Source organism: Engraulis encrasicolus, chromosome 6 (genome assembly GCF_034702125.1).
Source record: "Engraulis encrasicolus isolate BLACKSEA-1 chromosome 6, IST_EnEncr_1.0, whole genome shotgun sequence".
NCBI lineage: Eukaryota > Metazoa > Chordata > Actinopteri > Clupeiformes > Engraulidae > Engraulis > Engraulis encrasicolus.
Window position 1 is genome coordinate 38,443,369 of NC_085862.1, and position 22,500 is coordinate 38,465,868.

At 45.7% G+C, this 22,500-nt stretch overlaps 1 protein-coding gene across 2 annotated transcripts in view; it reads right to left on the bottom strand.

Annotated features, from left to right (window-relative positions):
• The window catches only part of slc9a7 (solute carrier family 9 member 7), a 78,421-nt gene that overhangs the window by 21,964 nt on the left and 33,957 nt on the right, over positions 1 to 22,500 (bottom strand). The window contains exon 13 of one of the 2 annotated variants that reach the window (XM_063201529.1): positions 11,023 to 11,079. The exons of the other annotated variant lie outside the window; for it this stretch is intronic. Coding sequence (XP_063057599.1) covers positions 11,023 to 11,079 — 57 coding nt within the window. The remainder of the gene's footprint in view (positions 1 to 11,022; positions 11,080 to 22,500) is intronic. 2 annotated transcript variants of the gene reach the window in all.

The following is a 22,500-nucleotide window of genomic DNA, read 5'->3' on the forward strand; positions in this document are numbered from 1 at the left end:
TCAAAACACCTGAGGAGGGTGGTTGCCGGCCTTAAGGGTGATTGCCGTTTGTCTCTGTGTGTGGGTGTGTGTGTGTTACAGGCACTTTTTGTAGTTGAATAATAATGGATAAGTGATCAATAAAATTGAGCATGTTTGAAAAAATATTTATAAGCATCGTTTCTATGGGAATCTCATGTAGCAGAATCAGGTGTGTGTGTCTACAGATGCATGTCTAAATGTGTGCGTGCGTGCGCCACGTCGCGCAAAGTGACATATGGTCCTCCCGAACATGACCCTCACAAATATGTGTTAAATTTCAGCAAACAACACCAGGGACCTGACATATTCCATTCCCTCCTGGCCAGGGTACCAGAACTGACCTCACACACACACACACACACACACACACACACACACACACACACACACACACACACACACACACACACACACACACACACACACCCTATGGTCTCAGTGGTAGCAATTAACTCATCTAGGGGCCAATGTTTAACCATGGCAGTGCGGTTGCCAAGAGGTGAGACAGCTCCAATGTTCCGGTCCAACGAAGCGACAGGGTGACATCTCAACCAATGACATCTCAACCAATCGAACGAGAGCATGCAGAACCAGATGTCATCATAAAAAATCCAATTACAGTAGAAGACATTTCTTTTTTTTCCAGGAGCTATTATGCTTTAATTTGATAGGAGTGTGTGAGATGGTGTCAGGAAGTGAGTGGGAGAGAGAGATGGGGGAGGATCAGCAAATGATCTAGGGCTGGAATCAAACCTGGGTCCCCGGCGCAACAGTACAGTGCCTTAGCCGTTTGAGCAATGGCCGAGCCCAAAATACATTTTTAAAGCCAGATTCGCACGGGATAAATATTACCAATGGACCCCTGGTAATTCGCAATTACCCCCGGACCTCCGTGATTTTTCGGACGGGATAAATAAACATCTGTTATTTACTCAATTCACAGACATTATAAGGGGGTGCAGATGGCACCGCCTATGTGAAATTACCCCAGGACGTCTGTGTTTTGCTGAAATACAGCAGGTAGTTCGCGGCGGAATTATTACCTCACAAATCGCGGACATGGCACATTCGTACAGGACTAAGAACTCAGACATTCTCCCTAATTATTCTGAATTACCGGGGGTCCATAGGTAATAAAAGTCCTGTCCGAATCGGGCTTAAGATGTACTTTTGTGTATTTCTGCAGAAAGTATAACCATGTCCTTGCCATGGCTCTAATGGTAGGGCACTAGGCTGCTACACTGGCGACCCGGGTTCGGTTCCAGCCTGGGTCCTTTGCCGGACCCTCCCCATCTCTCTCTCCCACATGTTTCCTATCAAAATACCTCACTGTCCTGTCATGCATAAAATTATAAAATAAGAAAAGAAATTATGAACATGTCCAACTGGGCAGTCCTGAACGTTTTTAAAATCTCACTCAGCCATGACCATATGACAATCAGCCTTGAGAGGCCTCTGATAAAGCAGTCATCAGAACAGCTAGAAGAGCACAACCTTACGGCTTAATGGACAGACACAATGCCAACGGGTGCTAACACCTGTTAAGAACCTCGTTTTTTCCAAGCACCCGTCATCTTGTTTCACGTCAAATGTTTAGGGCATGCTCACAGCAGAGACCAGCTCAACTCAAGAACTCAAATTGACAGTATCTTCAAACACAATGCCACCTGTTAGCAAACTCACTTAGTCAAACCTCATGGCTAAGACCAGGGGGGTATACTAAGCAGCTGGTGCAGTAGTAAAACAGAAGAATACGGAGCCCTCATTGTCTTAACTATGTGATTTGTGTAGGTATATCAGCATGTTTACCACTCCTTTATCACTTAACCATGTTCTTAGTATACCCCCCTGCTGATAACAGGACAACAAAAAAACACCAACTCAATCCGCTTTAACAGACAGTCTGGCAAACCTGATGCCAAGATGCACACCTGTCAACAGACTGGACTGCACGGCCATATTGTGCTTCAAAGTGACGAGTAAAGTCTGGCTGTTTCATACTGGGTTTACTTCATACCGGATTTCCATCATGCCGGTTTCAATACACATGGTGTCCACTGCTGGGGCCCAGCGTGGAGGGACGCACGGAGGAGCCAGGAGGACGGGAAGGGGAGATAGACTATACTATGGCTGAGCATGAGTAGGTGGAGGGGTGGGCTGGATGCCCAGGGACGGGGACAGGGACGGAGACGGGGACAGGGGGAGCAGGCAAGGCCTGAGCTGTGGTGGTGCTGGGAGTGGAGGGCATGCCAAGGATGGAAAGTCTACTATACCAGCAATTCTCAAACTGTGGGCTGGGGCCTACTGGTGGGCCCTGAAAGTGGTCCAAGTGGGCCTTGAAATAATTTTCTAAAAATCAAAATAGTATTGTTGTGTGTTGCTTTTGACTATGTATTTAAGTTTATTGGGTCAGAGGTGGGCTCTGAACATTTGTGAACATTTCAAGAAGGCCCCATGTTGGAAAAGGTTTGGAACCCCTGTACTAGACTATGATTTAGCTGTGGTGGTGTTGATGGAGAAGGGGCTGGGTGACCTGGGACAGGAGGGGGGAGAGAGAGAGAGAGCTGCGTTGGTGTTGGTGGGTGACAGTGTTGGAGGAGTTGAATGACCTCTACGTCACCCCCGGCCAGTCAGCCAGCGGCCAACGGTGAGTCATTTCATGTTGGCCTCCAACACATTTGGCATCTCCCCTGGAACAGAGGATTTAATTAGAACAAACCTGAGATGAGACAGAATGGTAGTGTGTGTGCGTGTGCGCGTGTGTGTGTGTGTGTGTGTGTGTGTGTGTGTGTGTGCGTGTGCGTGTGTGTGTGTGTGGTGGTAAGGGGATGGTATTTGGCAAAGCTACAGTACCCAGCCAGGAGGCGAGGCGGGTAGCGGGGGCAAGGATGGGGATTGGGGGAAGGGAGTCGGGTGGTGGTGGTGGCGGTGGTGGTAGTGTTGGGCCTCCTTCACACATGACGGTGGGGATTTGTCGGCTCAGGCAGGGAGAGAGAGAAGAAGAAAAGAGAGAGGGAGAGAGATAGAGAGAGAGAAAGAGAGAGAGAAGGATAAGGAGAGAGGGAGAGAGAGAGAGAGGGAGAGGGAGAAAAGTCAGACTTGACAGACAGCCAACGTGGATATAAGCCAACTAAGAAAATGGAAACAGGGCTCATCATGCCCAGCGAGCAGTCACAGCCACAGCCACAGCCACCCAGCTTTAGCCCTGATGCAAGAGGGATGTTACCCACAGAGGTCTTATGAGGGACATTCCAAAAACATCTGCTTTGTGTCGTCTTGGGCATCCAATTTTATTTAATTTCATTTCAATACCCAAGTCCATGTTTAAAAATTGTGTGCAAAAGCCCTACTCATCTGCTACGCGGCTGACCTAGGTTCGATTCCGGCCCGGATCCTTTGCCGACCCTTCCCCGTCTCTCTCTCCCAACTCGCTTCCTGTCTCTCCTCCACTATCGTGTCTCATAAAAAATAAAAAAAATAAAATACTTTAAAAAGTGTGCAACATTTGGAATCTATTGAAGAAAATGCGTAACGCGAGATGACAGCAGAGTTGTGTGCATAATTAAAAATGGCTTCTTGCAAAAGCAATCAGGGAAAAAATGTGTACAAAATGGTATGAATGAAAAGGGGAAAAATACCTTTTTCAACATACATAAACAAACTTTGAGTTCAACTTCATGGGTGATTTTTTGACACACACTCAAACTGTATCTCCGGTCGTAGGTGATTTCTGCACATTGGCTGGGAGCCTTTCCACTCGGACGGACAGACAGACGGATGGACGGACGGACGGATGCACACACACGTGCACGCACGCACACAGGGTTGCATTCCAGCAGTAGCAACCGCAAGTGTTTGTGTATTCTTCATTAGGAAATGTCACACGATGGCTGCAGCGGAGTCCGTGACGCATGCACACACCAGGCCCCCAGGCCCCCACAGACCTCCGCCATTTCTGCCACGTCTGGAATAGACGAGAGAAGCAGGCCAGGCCCCCACTAGGAGGAGGAGGAGGGGTGTAGGAGGGGAGGGCTTCCAGCTCCGAGGGGGTTTACAGCAGTGATTCTCAAACTGTGTAGGCCAAAAACATCCTGTGTGTGTTGCTGTTGACTATCTAAGTTGTATTGCTTACGGGCTCAGAGGCGGGCCCCAAACACTTTGAAAATTCAGAGTGGGCCCCAAGTTGGAAAAGGTTGGGAACCCCTGGTTTACAGTAGGAGGGGGGTGCAGAGGAGAGAGATGACACTGAGGAAGGGAGGAGTGGCAGTAGCAGGGAAGGGGTTACAGTAGCGTGTATACAAAAAAGATTGAGAACCACTGGACAGTTTCAATGGGGTTTACAGTGACGGTAGTCGTGGTGGGTTCGGGTGTGTGGATGGGGGAACGGGGGAAGGAGGCTGACACTGAAGGAAGGAGGTGGGGGGGTGGAAAAGAGGAGGCTGTGAACTACAGGGCACCAACTGTCCAAACAACCCCCTCAGCCAACTAAAACACCCCGACACACACACATGCACACACAGAGACAGACAGACAGACAGAGGCACATGCTTACAGTAGTAAACTTGCATGGGGAAATGCCGTGGCAGGGGACTGGGCCTCTTCACAGCCTACAGCAGGAGAGAGAGAGAGAGAGAGAGAGAGAGAGAGAGAGAGAGAGAGGGAAGGAGTGCAAAAGAGAGGGAAGATTTTCTGCTACAGAGGCCAAGGTCAAGAATAGGTCAGAGGCCCTGATGAAAACAAAAGAGGGGGCAGGACTGGGGGGAACAGGAGGGGCCAATGGAAGGATCTGGAAGGATCTGGCAGTAAAGACACGGGAGCCAGAGCAGTAGAGTAGCAGAGGGGAAGCTCTTAACCCCCCCATCTGGAAAGAGCTGCAGAGGCTCTGATGACTGAGCGAAGGGGCCACGTGCACACACACATACACACTCTCAAACGGACATGCACTCACACACAGTTACACACGGACGTGCAGGCGTGCAAGCACACACACACACACACCGACACACACACACACAGACACACACACACACACACACACTAAAATTGTGTTTTCTGGTCTGGGCGTTACTCAAACAGGTGTGTGTAATATTGTCTAGTGTTTATGAACAGATTTAAAGAGGGAAATGCTTTAAAAATAAAGTTACAACATTTTTTTCATTATAATAATGTTGTCAGAAGTGAGTACCAATCTGCGCTGTACACACATAAAGCCTCGGCTGTCCCCCTCTTCAACAAATGCTATTTTCCTACCAACACATGTTTGTACGCACACATGCACACACAGACATTCGTCAGGCTCTCACTCTCACTCTCACTCTCTCACACACACACACACACACACGCACACGCGCACGCGCACGCGCACGCGCACGCGCACGCGCACGCACACACACAGGCACACACTAATTTCCTGAGCTGTGTGTGTGCTCGCGTGTATGTGCGTGCGTGCATGCGTGTGCGTGTGTGTGTGTGTGTGTGTGTCAGTCAGACATTGATTATCTGTGCTGCTGCCAGAGTCTGATGAGTTTGGCCTGATTCACCCCCACTGGCCCCTGTGGCATTTGGAGCAATAATCTGCTCATCTGCTCTGCTCATCGCCTTGTCTAGTACACATCTCCAAATCAGCCCTATGCAAACCCACATGCAAAACCCATAGACATGTATGCAGTATGGCTGGCTTCACAACTCCAAGCCAGCCCTACACAACACTACATGCAAAACCCATAGACATGTATGCAGTATGGCTGGCACTCTACATGGCATGCAAAAGCCATAGACATGCATGCACTGTGGCTGACTTCACAACTCAAAGCCAGCCCTACACAGCACTACATGCGAAACTCAAAGAAATACACATAAAGTACATGTATATGGCTAAATGTATATGGCTCCAAGCCAGCACTACGGTATAATGACACGCTAAACCCATAGAGATGTATACAACATTTCCATGACTAAATCAGAGCCGGTGAGAAGACCTAGAACCAAGAAAATCATTGGTTAAACCTCTAACATTTGTCGGCCTGCCCTGCTCTGTGTGCTAAAAAACAAGACTACACTCCAAGCCAGACCTAGGGCCTAGGTACATGCTAGGTCCATAGTGTAATGATCATCCCGATGACGTCATGAGTTGCCCCCTCAACCCTTCTCAGATACTCCTGTCTGGATGAACAGATAAATATATAGTTAACTGTATCAGCGCTATGAAATCCTTTAACCAGTTAACATTCACCAGCCGCCGCCGGGATAAAGCCCGACCGGCGGTTACAAATCAATGAGCTTTCTCCACCACCATGACTGCTCGAGAGACACTTGCTATGGGTAATCAGGGCACATTCGACACCCCACTCTGCCAGGCCCCACTACCACTGCACAGGGCTGAGCTCATACCACCCAGCCCGCACAGATACCACATTCGATGGGCACTAAGCATCAGTAGACACCCCCACAGTACCAGGCCCATGCAGCCTGGGTTTGCAGCTGCATGTGTAACACCCAGCTGCCACTGCCAGCTGACGGCGAGTGATTACACCCATTGTTCCAATTAACAATCAATGAACTCTGCCGGCGGGTTTCAATTAACAATCAGACAGCCACTGGCAGGTTGGTGCAACATCCAATCAGCATGCAGTTCTGTACTTCACAGGTGCAGCTTGTTAATGAAGCTGAAATGTAAAAGTGTACATGCTGCCCAATATTCGCCATATTTTTGGGCGTTTTTCCGCAGAACAAGTCAACTAATTTCTGCATAATGTCACAAAATCCTCGGAAAAGAATATGCAACACGGCTAAGGCGAGCGCTGAGCCAACAGTATCCACTGACGGGGACGAAACAGACATTGAATGGGAGCCTGACAAAAGCGTGGAGACAGACACAACCCTTTTGAATTTATCCCTAGACGAAGGCTTTGAGTAAGTACCATGGACAGCACTTCTGTGTATTACTGACTGTATTATTGAGTCAGCCAGGGCCAAGAGCTGTTCGGTCAGGGTAACATGTTTTGAAAGTCTTTCTGCTTTGTTTTCTATTACAGAGATGAATACATACCCCCAGCAAAGAAGATTGGGGAGGGAGGAGTAGGTGGGGTAGGCCTCCTGGACGTGGCAGGGGTAGAGGAAGCAAGGGCAGAGGCACAGGCAGAGGAAGAGGCAGAGTCAGAGTCAGAGGCAGAGGCAGAGGCAGAGTAAGAGGAGTAGGCCGGCACCCTGGAAGGCCAGGACGAAGGGGGAGAGACTTGCCCCAAACTGAAGATGGACGTAGATGGCAGGGCACAGAGGTACAAGATATACTTCCACAACAACCAGTGTTTAGACCAATGCGTACGCCTGGTCCGCAAGTAATTACTTGGGGAAATTATACCATCTTGGATCTCTTTCGCCTATTCATCTCGGATGCAGTTTTACAAAAGGTCCTCTGTAACACTAACAAATTTGGGAGACAGAGGTATGCACACCTTTGGGAAGAACTGACCATGGCAGACATGTTCAGCTATCTATCTCTGATCATTTACATGGGTCTTGTTCACGCACCAGCTCTTACAGACTACTGGAGAAGGTCAGAATTGTATAGCTTTCCATGGGCTGGGTCAACCATGTCTGGCCGTAAATTCAGACGAATCTCCACCAATATCCATCTGTCTGACCCTGATGATGACGAGCTCAATGCAGCTCAGAGAGGCACCCCTGAGTTTGACCGCCTTCAGAAGATTAAACCCCTGTACACTGATATCCGGCAAAACTGCATGGTCAACTTCCAGCCAGGCCAGAACATTGCCATTGACAAACGAATTGTCGCCTCCCGTGCCAGGATAGGAATCCGCCAATACTGCAAAGATAAGCCATCGAAATGGGGCTACAAATTGTTTGTGCTAGCAGACTCACAATCTGGGTACACCTGGGACTTCATTGTTTATGAGGGGAAAAACAAAGCAGGATCTGGAAAAGGGCTGAGCTTTGACGTAGTCATGGAGTTGGTGTCCTCCTCAGTTTTGAGGACTGGCTACAAGCTCTTTGTGGACAATTTTTATACAAGCCCAATGCTGTTCCAGCAACTGCTGGATGATAACAAGATATGGGCATGCGGTACAATTCGCAAACACAGGATCGGTTTCCCAAAAAATAGATCCGGGGCCATTAATAATCGCCACCCAAGGGGTACGATACGGGAGGGAAGTCTGCTGTTCGTACAATGGAAAGACACTCGTCTGGTTCGGATGTGTTCCAGCATTCATCAAGCCCACAGCGAAGGCAGCACGATACAGCGGAGGGTGAAGACAGATGGCATATGGAATGTGGAACAAGTGCCGGTCCCTCCTGCAGTACAAGACTACAATTCTTGGATGGGTGGAGTTGATTTGAGTGATTCTCCGATCAGTTACTATTCCATTTTGCACAAGACGAGGAGGTGGTACAGATCTTTCTTTTACCACTTTATTGACATTGCCATAGTGAACACGTTCATCCTCCACAAAGACATGATGGAATGATGGGACAAAGCCCTTGTCTCAGAAGGCCTTCCGTGAGAACCTGGTTCTGCAGCTACGGCGTGCTGGGCATGGTGAAATTTTCCCCTCTCCTCCACGAGCACCACCACCACCACCACCAGATGCCCTGCATATGCCCGCACACTTCAGGGAAGATGGCACAGAGGGACAGCGACAGTGTGTGAATAGTAAACAGAAGACACCACTTCAATGCACCACATGCAACGTTGCCCTCTGCATGGTACCCACAAGGAACTGCTACAAGTATTGGCATATAAAAGGCCAGGCAAACGGGGAATAAGATGAGTACATTGACCTCTTTGAGGGGGCCGGGGGGTGTAGTCTCCGGGCTGTAGTAATTTCTGGAAGAAAAAAAGTTCCCTACCTAATAATTCCCACATGTGTCCACAGGGTGCCCCAGCGAAAAGCACATTGCCTGGACTTGACCAGCCACAACACCTGGGTGAAAAGCACAATAGCTCCAGCTCTGATGACCACCAGAGCCAGGACCGGGTGTCCGTGGACCGGCAGCCCGAAAATGTGTGCTAAAGATCGGCCTTGTGATGCAAAACATCCAGATTTTTCCTGTTTTTACTTGTTTTCAGTGGATCCTTTGTCCTGGACTTTTAATAAGACTTGAGGCAAGTTTTTTTCCTGTTTCATCGGGAGAACTGCTTTCAGAGTGACATTTATTTGGATTAACATTAATTTTCTCCTTTTTTTTCAAGAAATGTTGTGTTTTATTCCAAGTAGATTTGTAACAATACATAAGAGTGCTCTTTTGACTATTTAGTGACAAACTCCAGACTCGTAGCTTTCAAACAAGAGCACGGGTGTTAGTGTAGCACAAACTGGGATATGACTGCAACCCCTGGCGTAAAAGAAGCCAAAAATGTATAAAATGTGTGTGACAGTTAAGTGGTTAATATCCTGCAGTGCTGTAATTAACAGCACTTTAACAACACTTTTCTTTAATGTCTGACTAAGTATATCAAAGTGTCTGGGAAACACCATGAGGATCTGGTGGCCTATAGGTATATATCTTTATCTTTATCAGTGGTTTGCAAAGCTCTGAGACGGTCCTACAATACAAAACATGCAAAACTGATTGACTGTAGAGATCAAACACGGCCCTACACTACATGATAAACTCTAACGACTCATGATATGATAGCCCTCACCACAGAAAGGAACACACGCCCTGACACCCTCACATGTTGTCTGCACACACACACACACACACACAGCATGAACAGACCAATGTGTCCGCGCACACATACACACATGCACACACACGCACAAAATGAACAAAAGTGGAAAGAAAAAAACAGCCCGACATGTCAGTGTGACAAAACCAGAGGCGCCTTTAGTACTCTGAAGCCTCGGTGTGTATGTGACAGCTCTATGAAACAGCCGTGGCCTAATGGTTAGGGAGGTGGACTTGAGATCAGATGGTGGCCGGTTCAAATCCCATCCTTACCTCTGCCTACACCTCCATCCATGGCTGAAGTGACCTCGAGCAAGGCTTCTAGCCCCACATTGCTCCAGGGTCTGTAACCAATACCCTGTATCTAAATAACTGTGAGTCGCTTTGCATAAAAAAAGCATCAACTAAAATGTAATGTAATAACTAATGGTGGGGCCACTGAATCAAACTACTGAACCTACCTCACAGGCGTGCTCAAGCCTGCTACAAATCAAACATAATTAAGGAGGAAATATATATATATATTAAATCAGCCAAAGACTTCATGCCTGTAACTTGAATGACTGTACTGAAAACCAGCTACCAACTAGTTGTAAATACTGCACACTACAAATTGCTACTTTATATTTATTATTATTCAAAATGCTACTATATCAGAATTGTCACAATAGGACATAACTGGAATGCACAACAATACCTTTTTAAAAAAAATACATATGTGATATGTATGTCTGCTGTTGCCCAGTCTTGCACTTTTATACCTAGTCTATGTCTGTCTGCATGGGAAAGTAACAAACGTAATTTCAATTCTTTGTATGACGAGCACATGTAAAGAAATTGACATTAAAACCGACTTGACTTAACTTGACTTGACCCAGAACACAGAGAAAGACAGACAACAGCAATACATTCTGCACGAAATGTACAGTACATGATCTGCAGACCACTGTATTAATGATTAGACAGCACACACAGAAGACATTAGTGTACCAGCAGAAGGAGAGAGAGAGAGAGAGAGAGAGAGAGAGAGTGAGAGAGAGAGAGTAATCTATCATTGACAGGAAACAGGAAGTGAGATGGGCTTAAGTGAGTTTGTCATCTCTTATCGCCGTCAGCAGACACTCAAGCTCCTCGTTCCCACCACAATCGTTAAGAGTGCGAGCCCAGCAACGCTCACCCCAAATGACACTCCCCAACTCACACACCCACTGCCAACCCTCTGACACCCCATCACCAACACCCACACAGCCCCACCAAGCACCACCAAGCACCATCCCTCCGTTAGCAGAGCTCCCGGCACCGGTGGTTCACCTGTGGTATCGCCTCGGATGATCCAGCGTCCGGCTCTTCTCGCGGCGATCTCCAACTCTGTGCGTGACAGGGACAAACCATCTCAGTACAGTACAGTGCCACAACCTTAAGTATGCAGTTCTGCACTCCAGTGTGCCAATGTAATACATCAGCATTACATTTGAGAAAGTAGCATTGGTTTAGCATTAGTACAGGACACTACAGTATATAGACAGGTCATCAGCTGGGAAAATTAGGCCTTTCGTCCTACCGCACTTTTCTCTGTGGGTTACTGACCAGAAGCCCTATTGGAAGAAATTAAAACATGGGGCCACGTCAATTTTTGCTCAGAATTCAATATGGCCACCATTTTCCAAAATGACTTGTTTTCATGCATTATTACATTGTACTATAAGGTGATATTCATGAACGATGAACTACTTTCAGCACTATTCTGTCCTATTTCCTTACATGCATGTTTACAAAGGTTGACTAAACTAAAAGAAATGAAAATAAAGTTGGTCACCTTGCAATATCCAAAGGAAAGTGCTGAAAAGAATGATTGAAATGCACATACACAGTCTATGGCTGCGAAAATTAGGTCTATTGTCCTGTCAGGGTTTTCACAGTGGATTACAGACCAGAAGGTCTATTGAAAAAGATTAAAACTTGGGGCCATCTATACGCTCCAAAATTCAAAATGTTCTCTGTTTTTCAGAATGGCAGACTTTCACACATTTTTCTCAATACTGTGAGGCCATAATTACCAATAAAGATGACCTATTTTTCAGTTAAATTGTCCTATCTCCTTACAGACGTGAGTATAAAGGTTGTCTAGAAAAAGGCATGAATATATATACAGGGGGTGGACAAAATAACTGAGACACCTGTCATTTTAGTGTCATTTACTGTATTCCTCTTGCATCCACAGTTAACCCTGCTGGATGTGGTTCTGTGGCTCTTGATACATCACAAAGACTTGCTGTCTCGGTCAAAGATGCAACAGTTACACAGAATTTCTCCTTTTTTAACTCTGACATTTCACCCATAATGTTGTGTGCATTGCAAAATTTTGAGCGAAACTGTGCTCTTACCCTGCTAATTGAACCTTCACACTTCACTTTACAAGGTGGGGGGTAGGGGGGGTAGGGGGGACCGAACGATGTGGAGGAGCAGGGGGATGAATGAGGGGGTGAGCGGGGGTAGGGGGGCAGAGTGGGGTTGGGGGGGAATGAGTCGGGGTTGAATTAGGTGGTGGGGGGGCAGAATAATGTGTGGGAGGATGTGGGGGGTTCGGGGGGGGGCAGAATAAGGTGTGTGTGTGTGTGGGGGGGGGGGGGGGTGACCTGCCAAACTTTTCACATTGGGTGGGGGGTGGGCGAGTATTTTGTGGGGGGAGAATGAGTCAGGGCGGGTTGAGCATGGGGGGCAGAATAGTGGGGGGTGAGTGAGGGGTGGAAGGGCAGAGTAGCATGGGAAGGATGAGTGAGGGGGTTGGGGGGCAGAATAGTGTGTGGGGGGGGGATGAGTGAGGGGGTGGAGGAGGCAGAATAGTGTGTGGGGGAAAGACACTGTAGAGCAGGGGAAAGATGAGCGGGGGATATGCACGCGCACACACGCACGCACACTCACCCTTGCTTGATGCAAAAAAAATGTAGGCCTGAAAAACTTTTGGTCAGAAATCTAATGTGAAAAGTTTGGCAGATCAATAGCCTTTTTTCAGCAGTCAACTGTGTATGTGTAATTCAATCATTTTCTGACAACAAATTTGCATCTTTCTGTTGCCAACCTTTGTACTCACATCTGTAGATAGGAGATAGGACAGAATTTCACTGAAAATAGGTTATCTTTATTGATAATTATGGTCTTACAGTATTAAGAAAAATGTATGAAAGTCTGCCATTCTGAAAAACAGAGAACATTTTGAATTTTGGAGAACATTTGAGATGGCAACCAGCTGGTGAATCTTTTTCAATAGGCCTTCTGGTCTGTAATCCACTGTGAAAACCCTGACAGGACAATAGACCTAATTTTCGCAGCCATAGACTCTGTATGTGCATTTCAATCATTATTTTCCTTTGGATATTGCAAGGTGGCCAACTTCATTTTCATTTCTTTTAGTTTAGTCAACCTTTGAAAACATGTATGTAAGGAAATCGGACAGAAGAGTGCTGAAAGTAGTTCATCGTTCATGAATATCACCTTATAGTACAATGTAATAATGCATGAAAACAAGTCATTTTGGAAAATGGCGGCCATATTGAATTCTGAGCAAAAATTGACGTGGCCCCATGTTTTAATTTCTTCCAATAGGGCTTCTGGTCAGTAATCCACAGAGAAAAGTGCAGTAGGACGAAAGGCCTAATTTTCCCAGCTGATGACCTGTCTAATAGGCCTACCAATACCGTTTACATCCCATTGGCCCGACGGACCATTAGTCTGACAACCCATTGGTCCGACCACACGTTAAAACTATGCCCAAACCTGGCCCTACCGTGGCTGATATGGTAGGGCACACGTTTACCACTCGGCCGACCCGGGTTCGATTCCCGGTCCGGGTCCTTTGCCGGTCCTTCCCCATCTCTCTCTCCCAGCTCACTTCACGTCTCTCCTTCACTATACTGTCTCACAAAAAACAATAAAGGCTGAAAAGCCCCCCCCCAAAAAAACACAAAAAAACTATGCCCAAACCTAAACAATTCCTAACCCTAACTGTCAGTAAAGGCATGTTCTGTGAGTATACAATTATTTTAGCGTCATAAGTTTGCAAATATTCACTTTTAAGTTTACTGAAAAGTAAGAACTATGCCCAAACCAAAACAATTCCTAACCCTAAGTCAGTAAAGGCATGTTTTTTTTGTCTGAAAAGACGTGCCCACGTGTAGCCAAGCCTACCCTAGTAACTGTGTGATGCTCCCGTATGGCTTATTGTCTGTCAGGCTAATGGGCTGTCGGACCAATGGGACGACCCCACCAATACCATCAGTCTAATAGTATATTGCACTCTTGACTGATGACTATTGCCAACATTTGGTGGAATGTAAAGTGTTTACTGTTTAACTTGGTTTTGTCCTTCCTGACTTTGTACTACACACTGTATGTTCTGTACACCTCTCAAAACTCTAAAAGCTACATTTAGCTTTTAACACTTCACATCGTTATCTTTTCAAATGATGACCTACTTCTTTACATGCTGAGTGCATTGCTGAACTTTACCCTACCTCATCCAAGTTATGATGTAAGTCATGTCTATGGCTGCGGGCAACCACAATTTGCAACACAAAGGGTTTCTTTCTTGCAACGACAGCAAGCAATTAAAGACTGGTAGAGAAGTGCGCTACAGTGCTGTGACAAACCTGCGCTAACCCAGAAGCCGGGCGAAAGTCATAATCTGCTACTGATTTAAAGCTGGTTGGAGATGGGATTTCATGAGACTGGCACTCTAGGTAATGACTAGTTTTTGTGTCATATTTCAGTGCTTCTCCACGCACAGACCATTATGTGGTGCAGCACCACAGAATGAACACAGAGCACCAGATAATAGATTTCACCCCCATGAGATGATTGTTGATTCTTTCATTGTCCGTCAGAAAAAGGGATAAAAAGAAAGAAAAAAGGGAGAGGGGATATTTGGGTCTTTGCCATTTGGGTTCTGGGGGAAAAAACTGCATTTTACACACTGTGTGACCAGCACAGGGAGAGTAATCCACTTGCTTTGAGGAAATTTACATACATGGTGTATACCTACACTACCTGCACACATACTTGATGGATGATGTTCTTTTGAGGAGACTGAAAGCAATATAGCTTCAAAGCCAGCCTCACTCAGGTAGACAAAGAAAAAAAAAAAACAATCAATTTTGTTTTTGGCTTGGTTCAAGTATCAGTATACAATATTCAAATCTACCCTTGGGTACCAATAAAGTAATCTAATCTAATCTAATCTAATCTAATTCATTCCCACATATGGTATCAGATATCCCGCTGCAGAATAAAAACAGAACTACAAACCGATAGAGCAGTGGTTCTCAACCTTTTTTTGAGCAAACGCCCCTTGCACCTCATCATAAGCCTGCCAATGCCCCTTTAACTATTAAAAAAATTAAATGGACAAATGCCCCCAATGACAACTAAGTACCACCCCTTCTCAACTGTATCCCTCTCAACGCCCCCTAGGTCTCCCCAACGCCCACCGGGGGACTGTACTGCCCCCGTTGAGAAAGACCACGATAAAGGAAATGCAAATGCACAGTCATGCACGTGAGAAGCAGCTTAACACAGCAGCAGGACAGGACATGACTGGCTGTACACGGTTCAACGCACTTCAGAGTCTCTACACACGTCAATAAGCAGAACTGGACGCTTGGCCAGTTAGTGGTGTGCTTTTAAAGTCTTTGATGGGTCGTCAGAGACGCAACTGTTACCTTGGCAACCCCTGAGATAGAGAATGAAAAATTTACACAGATAGGTGAAGGATCAAAACAATTGCTTTTTGTGTCTGTTTTCTAATTATTTTAAGATGTCTTATTTAGTCATAGTTTCTCATCATTTCCCCTTTTGTCATAGATATTGTAATATTGTTATTATATTATTATGTCAAAGCCCTAATTTAAATTTTGCTTGCTGTGTTCTTATGCTTTTATTTTTGTGAAGCACACTGAATTGCCTCCGTGTATGAAATGTGCGACACAAATAAAATGGCCTTGCCCTGCCTTGCCATGCTTCATTCCTTTCTTATGAACCCCCTCTGTTATTGTGAAGGGTATTATAAATAAAAAAAATATATAAACAATCATCACTGACACAGGACTAACAGGCTGACATCAGAGGACAGTGTACTCTGAGGGACCCAGGAGGACAGAGGTTCATGTGCTGCTGTACTATGCTGCCCTACAAAACAAGAACGCAGTAAAGGGAAAAAAAGGCTTCAAAGTTTCCTATATGGTGTAAAGTGGTGGTGACACTTCCTTGTAATACTTTTTTAGGATAGAAATTAAATGCACACAAAACCCCCCGAAAAAAACAACATTTATGAGTCTTTTTGCGACAAAAAACGGAGTGATTGCGTTCTTGGCTGGTATTACTGCCACAAAATGGAGTTACTGCAGGAGTTACTGCAGGAGTTACTGCAGGAGTTACTGCGTTCTTGGCTAGTATTACTGTCTACTCCCAAACCATTCCCCATTGGAAAATGCAGCAGTAACTCATCGACTTACTGTGTTTTTGTTTTGTACGACGTAACAGAATTTTTGCACTTTCAACATGATTTTTCTCTAAAACGGGATGATGTTGGACCACAGTTCTTTAACACAAGACAAATGAGGTAGTTTAAAGCCCATTTCCGATCTAAACTCAATTTCGACCATTTTCGAGTTACTGCGTTCTTGTTTTGCACAGCAGTATGGACCGGGTAACTCTGCTGCTGACAAAATAATAAAGAGCATGTCCATGAAGACCATAAATATTACCCCCTATTAAGAGTCACACGGGGTGAGGGAGAGATAGGCAGAGCAGAAAGAGTAGTCAGCAAAAGACAAAAGGTAGACTAGAGGAAGAGGGGGGAGGATGCAAAGGTTTTCTAGAAAACGAAACCAAGAGATGAAGAGGAAGAGAGCGGGAGAGAAAGAGTGCAGACTTGCAGGACAAACTAGACACATGACATGTTACAAACATTATTTATAAGATCTAAAGGAATTATAAGGAATGTTGGTGTTGTTTCCCAGTTGCACACAGATGTGCTGGCTACACACACCTACACACCTACACACACACACACCTACACACACACACCTACGCACACACACACACCTACACACACACACACACACACACACCTACACACACACACACACACACACACACACACACACAGTACAGTGAGTGGTTTAGGATTGGACATCCGAACAGACTGGTAACGTCTGAGGCATTCTACCAGCATGGACATCAGAACAATACAATGACAGTGACCTGAGCACAGGTCAAAGCACTACACCACTGCTTTGTTAAAGTGATGGTTCGGAGTAGATTCACCCTAATGCCATTTGAACCGTGACATCCAATCAGTAGTCCATCCAAAGTGTTTTCTACCTTGGGCGAAAATGAGCAGAGATACAGAGTTATTCTGAATAGTTTAGTTCAAGCAGTAATGGATCCTGGCAGTATCTCCAAAATTACCACACTAAAATCGCATGCCATTCACACCCAACTTCTACAGTAGTACAAATATGGTCTGAACCATCACTTAAACCATGGCATAGAGTACATCACCATGCAGTCAACTAAGGCAATAAATACCAGTGCGCTGGATGGATATATGAGCGATGCTTTTAAAATGGATATAATTTACAAAATTGAAAGTTCAAATTACATGGTACCAACATGCACTTTGACTGTTGGCAATCTGTGGTTAGAAAATAAAAGACATTCTAAGCAGCGAGTAATGTCTGTACTTTGAGTCAAAAGGCCTTGTCTCACCTTTTACCCTGTAATATGTGGCCAGACAACACACTTGTAAACTCAAAGAGATTTTTTTTCCAGGTTTTCTAAAGCTCCTCTTCACGAAAGGAGAGTGTAGCATGTTTCGCTTGGTCTTTTCATGACCAGCTCTGCATTTTGCAGCTCTGTAACAGCATGATTTATAACAAGGACAAGGAAAAAATGAGAGCTGGAGCCTCATAGCTGAGAACTGAAAGGGAACCCTGTAATTTAAATCTGGGAACAAGCAAAAATGCCACCCTTGTGAAGTATGACGGCATTAAATTTCCTTCGAGCGTTTGGTACATATTCAAGAAAATCCACAAATTGCATTATTCACCTTGCTTATTTACTTGCATCCAGTTTTCCAATTAAGCAATGACTACACGAAAAAAATGGATTCGTTAAATCACAATGAATAAATACCAGGGTGGTAAAATGACCCTGTCCCTCATGACAGGAGCTTTTGAGCGAGCTGAGGAAAGGGGTGAGGTGTTGAGGTTGAGACTGGAGCAGTCTGTCCTGTCTCCTTATGGCCATGGAGCCTTACGTTTCATCTATTTGGCAGCTCAGTCATTCACTCACTCCTATCTCTACAGAGTCTATGCACACACAAATACACATAGACACACACACAGTTGCACGCACGCACGCAAACACACACGCACACAGACAAGACACACACGCGCACAGACACACACACATACACAGACACAGACACACGCCTGCACAGACTCTCATTTCCCATCAAGCTGTCACACATCAAAAAGCACGCCCATTGATTTTCAACTGAAGAGCGGCAGCTCATGGATGACAGGGAGCTGGCTGTCGAGGGACTGGCTGACACCGACACTCACTGCCTGCACTAGGGGATTTTATATGCGGCCTGTGGTGCCAGAGATGTGGCTGGCTAGCTAGACATCCTGCTTCACTACTCTCCCCAGTCTCCCTGCCTGCCTGCCTGCCTGCCTGTCTGACAGTCAGTCAGTCTGGCACACAGATGGAGAACTCTGGCAGGTAGTCCGTCTGTCTACCTGGATAGTTTGTCCGTCTGTCTGTTTATTTATGTTGGTGATTAGCTATTTATTTGTTCTTTTTCTTAGTAAGTTGAAATCAGAGAGGATTATAAAAAGGGGTATTTATATAGTTTGTCTATCTGTCTGTCTGTACGTTTACCTGTCTAGTGTGTCTGCCTGTCTCTCTTTCTCTCATGACTGCCTGTCTGCCCTACAGTCTGTGTCGTCTGTCTATCTGGCGAGCTGCCTCTTGCGCGGGGGTTGCAGTTTGCATCCTGATCATTCTCTGGCAGGCAGAACAGGCAGAAATTACAAAGACTCGTCTGGAGGAGACAAAACAATTTGGTCTATTTACAAGTGAAATCAAAACGTCGGCGAGAACAATTACTGTGCGTGATCGGCGCACCAGCATCGCTCCAGTGCTCTGTGAAATGCATTACTCCCCCACTGCTGGCGCATGCCATTTGCGATTGATGTTTCAAGTTTACTCATGAGCAGGGCTTTGGAAAACCACATTTTTAGAATTACAAGAAACCCTCCTTTCTGTGCCGTGACTCTTGCTCCTGTCGATCTCAAAAACTCAAAAGTTGATTCAATGCAATTTACGTTTTAATGTACATGAACAGGTCTGGGTGTATCAAAACAAGAGGCTCTCATTCAAAATGTAACTCACTGGAGCCAGCTAAATAAACCGAATGACAACATCCCTTCCAACTGTTCTGCACAGACAACACAACACAACCCAAAATACATCCAGCACATCACATTACACTTGGCTTACACTTTTTGTTAAATCCAAAGCGTTTTAGAGAAATGTATAGGGTTTTGGTTACAGTCCCTGCAGCAATGTGGTGTTAGGTGCCTTGCTCCAGGGCACTTCAGTCACGGAGTAGGGAGAGGTAGGGATGGGAGTCGAACCTGCAACCCTCTGATCTAAATACCAATGCCCTAGCCATTAGGCCATGGCTACCCCAGTCTACCACACCACCAACAGTGGAAAAGTGTGAAATGTATTATAAAACAACCAGAGCATCCATGCCATGCGTAAGCAGACCTAATGATCTTCCTATAGCCTACAGGCTCCACTCTACTACACGGGTGATGAGCATCCGCTGAACAGGGTCACAATCAACTGGAAACGGAGCCGACCCGGAAAACGGTTTTTCCAATGTGCCAGCGGACAGTCAGGCAGGCTTATTTAATTGAACATTGATCAGTTTCCAGGTCAAAAGTGTGTGTGTGTGTGTGTGTGTGTGTGTGTGTGTGTGTGTGTGTGTGTGTGTGTGTGTGTGTGTGTGTGTGTGTGTGTGTGTGTGTGTGTGTGTGTGTGTGTGTGTGTGTGTGTGTGTGTGTGTGTCAGTGAGTGCATGTGTGTGTCCCTTAATCCCGTCAACTATACATGTTCGTGTCCACAAACTTTTTTGGGTGAGTATATAGTGTATAAAACCCTACGTGATACACCAGAGCTTTAGATGAAAGGAGTTTTGCAAAACAACACACTGCATGCGTGTGTGTGAGTGAGAGAGAGATTGAGAGATTATGTGAGTGAGTGAGTGAGAGAGAGAGAGAGAGAGAAACACAGACGGACAGAGAGAGAGAGAGATGGACAGAGAGAGACAGGCAGCTCGCTCGCCATCATCATGTATATCAGATCCTATGTATATTTTGAACCGGGGTTATAACTGACTGCTCTTGGAGAGTCATGAGTATGAGGCTAGCCCTTGCTGGGCCTCTGCGAAACTCTGAAAGCCTGTGGCCAGCGAAGCCGCGAGGACAGAAAAAAAGCAGCAGGCCCTGCAGTGACAGATCCTGTCAAACAGAGAAGCGGACGGGAAGGAGAGTGAGGGTGTAGTGGGGGTTTGGTGTGTCTGTGTGTGTCTGTGTGTGTCTGTGTGTGTCTGTGTGTCTGTGTGTCTGTGTGTCTGTGTGTCTGTGTGTCTGCAGCATGTGTGTGCACATGTGGGTTCGTGTGAAAGTGTGTGTTTGTACGAGTCGATGGAGCCTTCCATTCGGTTCTGTGCCAAAGCACACACATACTACCCCAGTGGGCTGTGACGCTTGTGCCTAGCAAGAGACCCATGCTTATGTCCCACTTGGTGACTAAAAACAGGCACTAAACGCTTGTTGCCACGGCCACTGCTGGCCTCCGCAGCTCCTCTGATCAAAGGAGAGACCTCTGGATGACCTTGAAGAAATTCGGAGGGATGTGCACACATAACAGCACCAGCAAGCTTGAGAATAACACCAATCATCTACAGCAGGAAACCACATAAATATTTTATATGTGCACATATAAAATATACAGTATAGACACTACAGAATATATTTAAGTTTTTCAAGTTTTTTTTAACTTTTTGGGAGGATATTGACACGCCAAAGATACAGAAATTATGAGGTGGGAGGTGATGGGTTCATCGTAACACAAGGGTTCTCAACCTTTTTTGAATAAATGCCCCCTGAACATATTAAGACTCTGAACATCCCCTTGACTTCCTCAATGCCTCCCTTAGTTTTGAAAAACAAAATCGACTATAAGACCTAAGGTTTGAGTCAGATGGGAACGCAACGAGGGCCGTAAAGTCGCCTAGTATGAAAATGATTGCAACTATACAGCATGTTTTCTGTGAAAACATCAGGTCCTAATGACGACAAGCTTGCTGAAAAGCATAAGCAGTTAGACTTGATAGAATGTGTCAGGTACCATAGAAGGAGTTCTCACCCTGTAAATAGGAATGAAATGAACCAATTAAGTGCCCAAAATTGATTCAAAGTGTTCCTGGATGGTGGATACCAAAAACCCTCACCAACAAATTCCCCTCACGGTGTCCCCTCACTCCCCAAATCCTTTCAATGCCGTATTTCTGTAGCTCGATTCATTGCTCTCAATTCTTCACTTGGGATGCAAGCCTCTCCACACTGTGGTGAACGCCATACAAACTTCAGGTGGCGACAACCAGAACAGGACAGGACAGACATCAACCATAGTATGAACATCATTAGGGAGGACCAGAAGGGAGGACAAAGGTCATAGACAACCACAGCGTCCCTGTGGGGCTCCTCCAACCGTCATGATTTCATTCATGTCTGAACAAATTAACAGATGAGCAACATAAACTCTTTGTAGCTCAGAAATCAGACACCAGCTCTCAGACACCAGCTCAGTGTCGTTATGAAGAAAGGGCATGATGTCCTTGATCAGGTGGGGTTTTTTTTATTGCTGAATGACAATGTCAGTAGCACTCTAAATAGGCATGTCCTTTGAGAGGCAATGACGCACGCTTTGAAAGAACTAATTGGCAGCAGACAGTGTGAAAGTCTCAACCACAGCCTACTGCCACGGTGACAATCCTGTCTGTATTGCTATGCTGCTTTGATGCTGTTGTCATTCTTCTCCTTGTTGTTGCATCATGTGCTGCTTGTGCAAGGTGTTGCTGGCTGGCCTGATTGGGTTGTATTGCTTTGAAAAAACATCTTTTTGGGCAGGCGTATGTTCCCCTTTTCCTTACAGGCATTTTGAAGGTGATGATACATACGGAAAACTTTTTAAGCAATGTTGCTGGGCAACAATGATTGGCTTTTCTGAAAAAATGACTAACATCAGTTGTCTACTGCTGAACCAAGTTCTCCTGATAAAAGTGTTGTGGTGATAAACAGCCCAAATGAAATCCAGAAAGCGTTGCTCTCAAAGTTGCCTTGTGAATCATCACCTTAAGGATTTTACACGTCACTTTGCTCTACAAACCACCACCATGATCACCACCAATACTTTTCACATCACACTTTCATAAATAACTTATTCGTATTCAAATAAAAATGATTTGTTTCAGAAACATGTGAGGTCTGTGGCGGTCATCGTGTCCTTAAGAGAGTGTTTATGACATTGCTTTGGTAGCAGAGCTAATCGGCAAGAGTGTGAAAGTCCCTCCCCACCACGACCTACAACAAAGACACCAGCGGGATGACAAGATAAGATCAAAGGTCAACACACAGGTGCACATTTCAGCACATC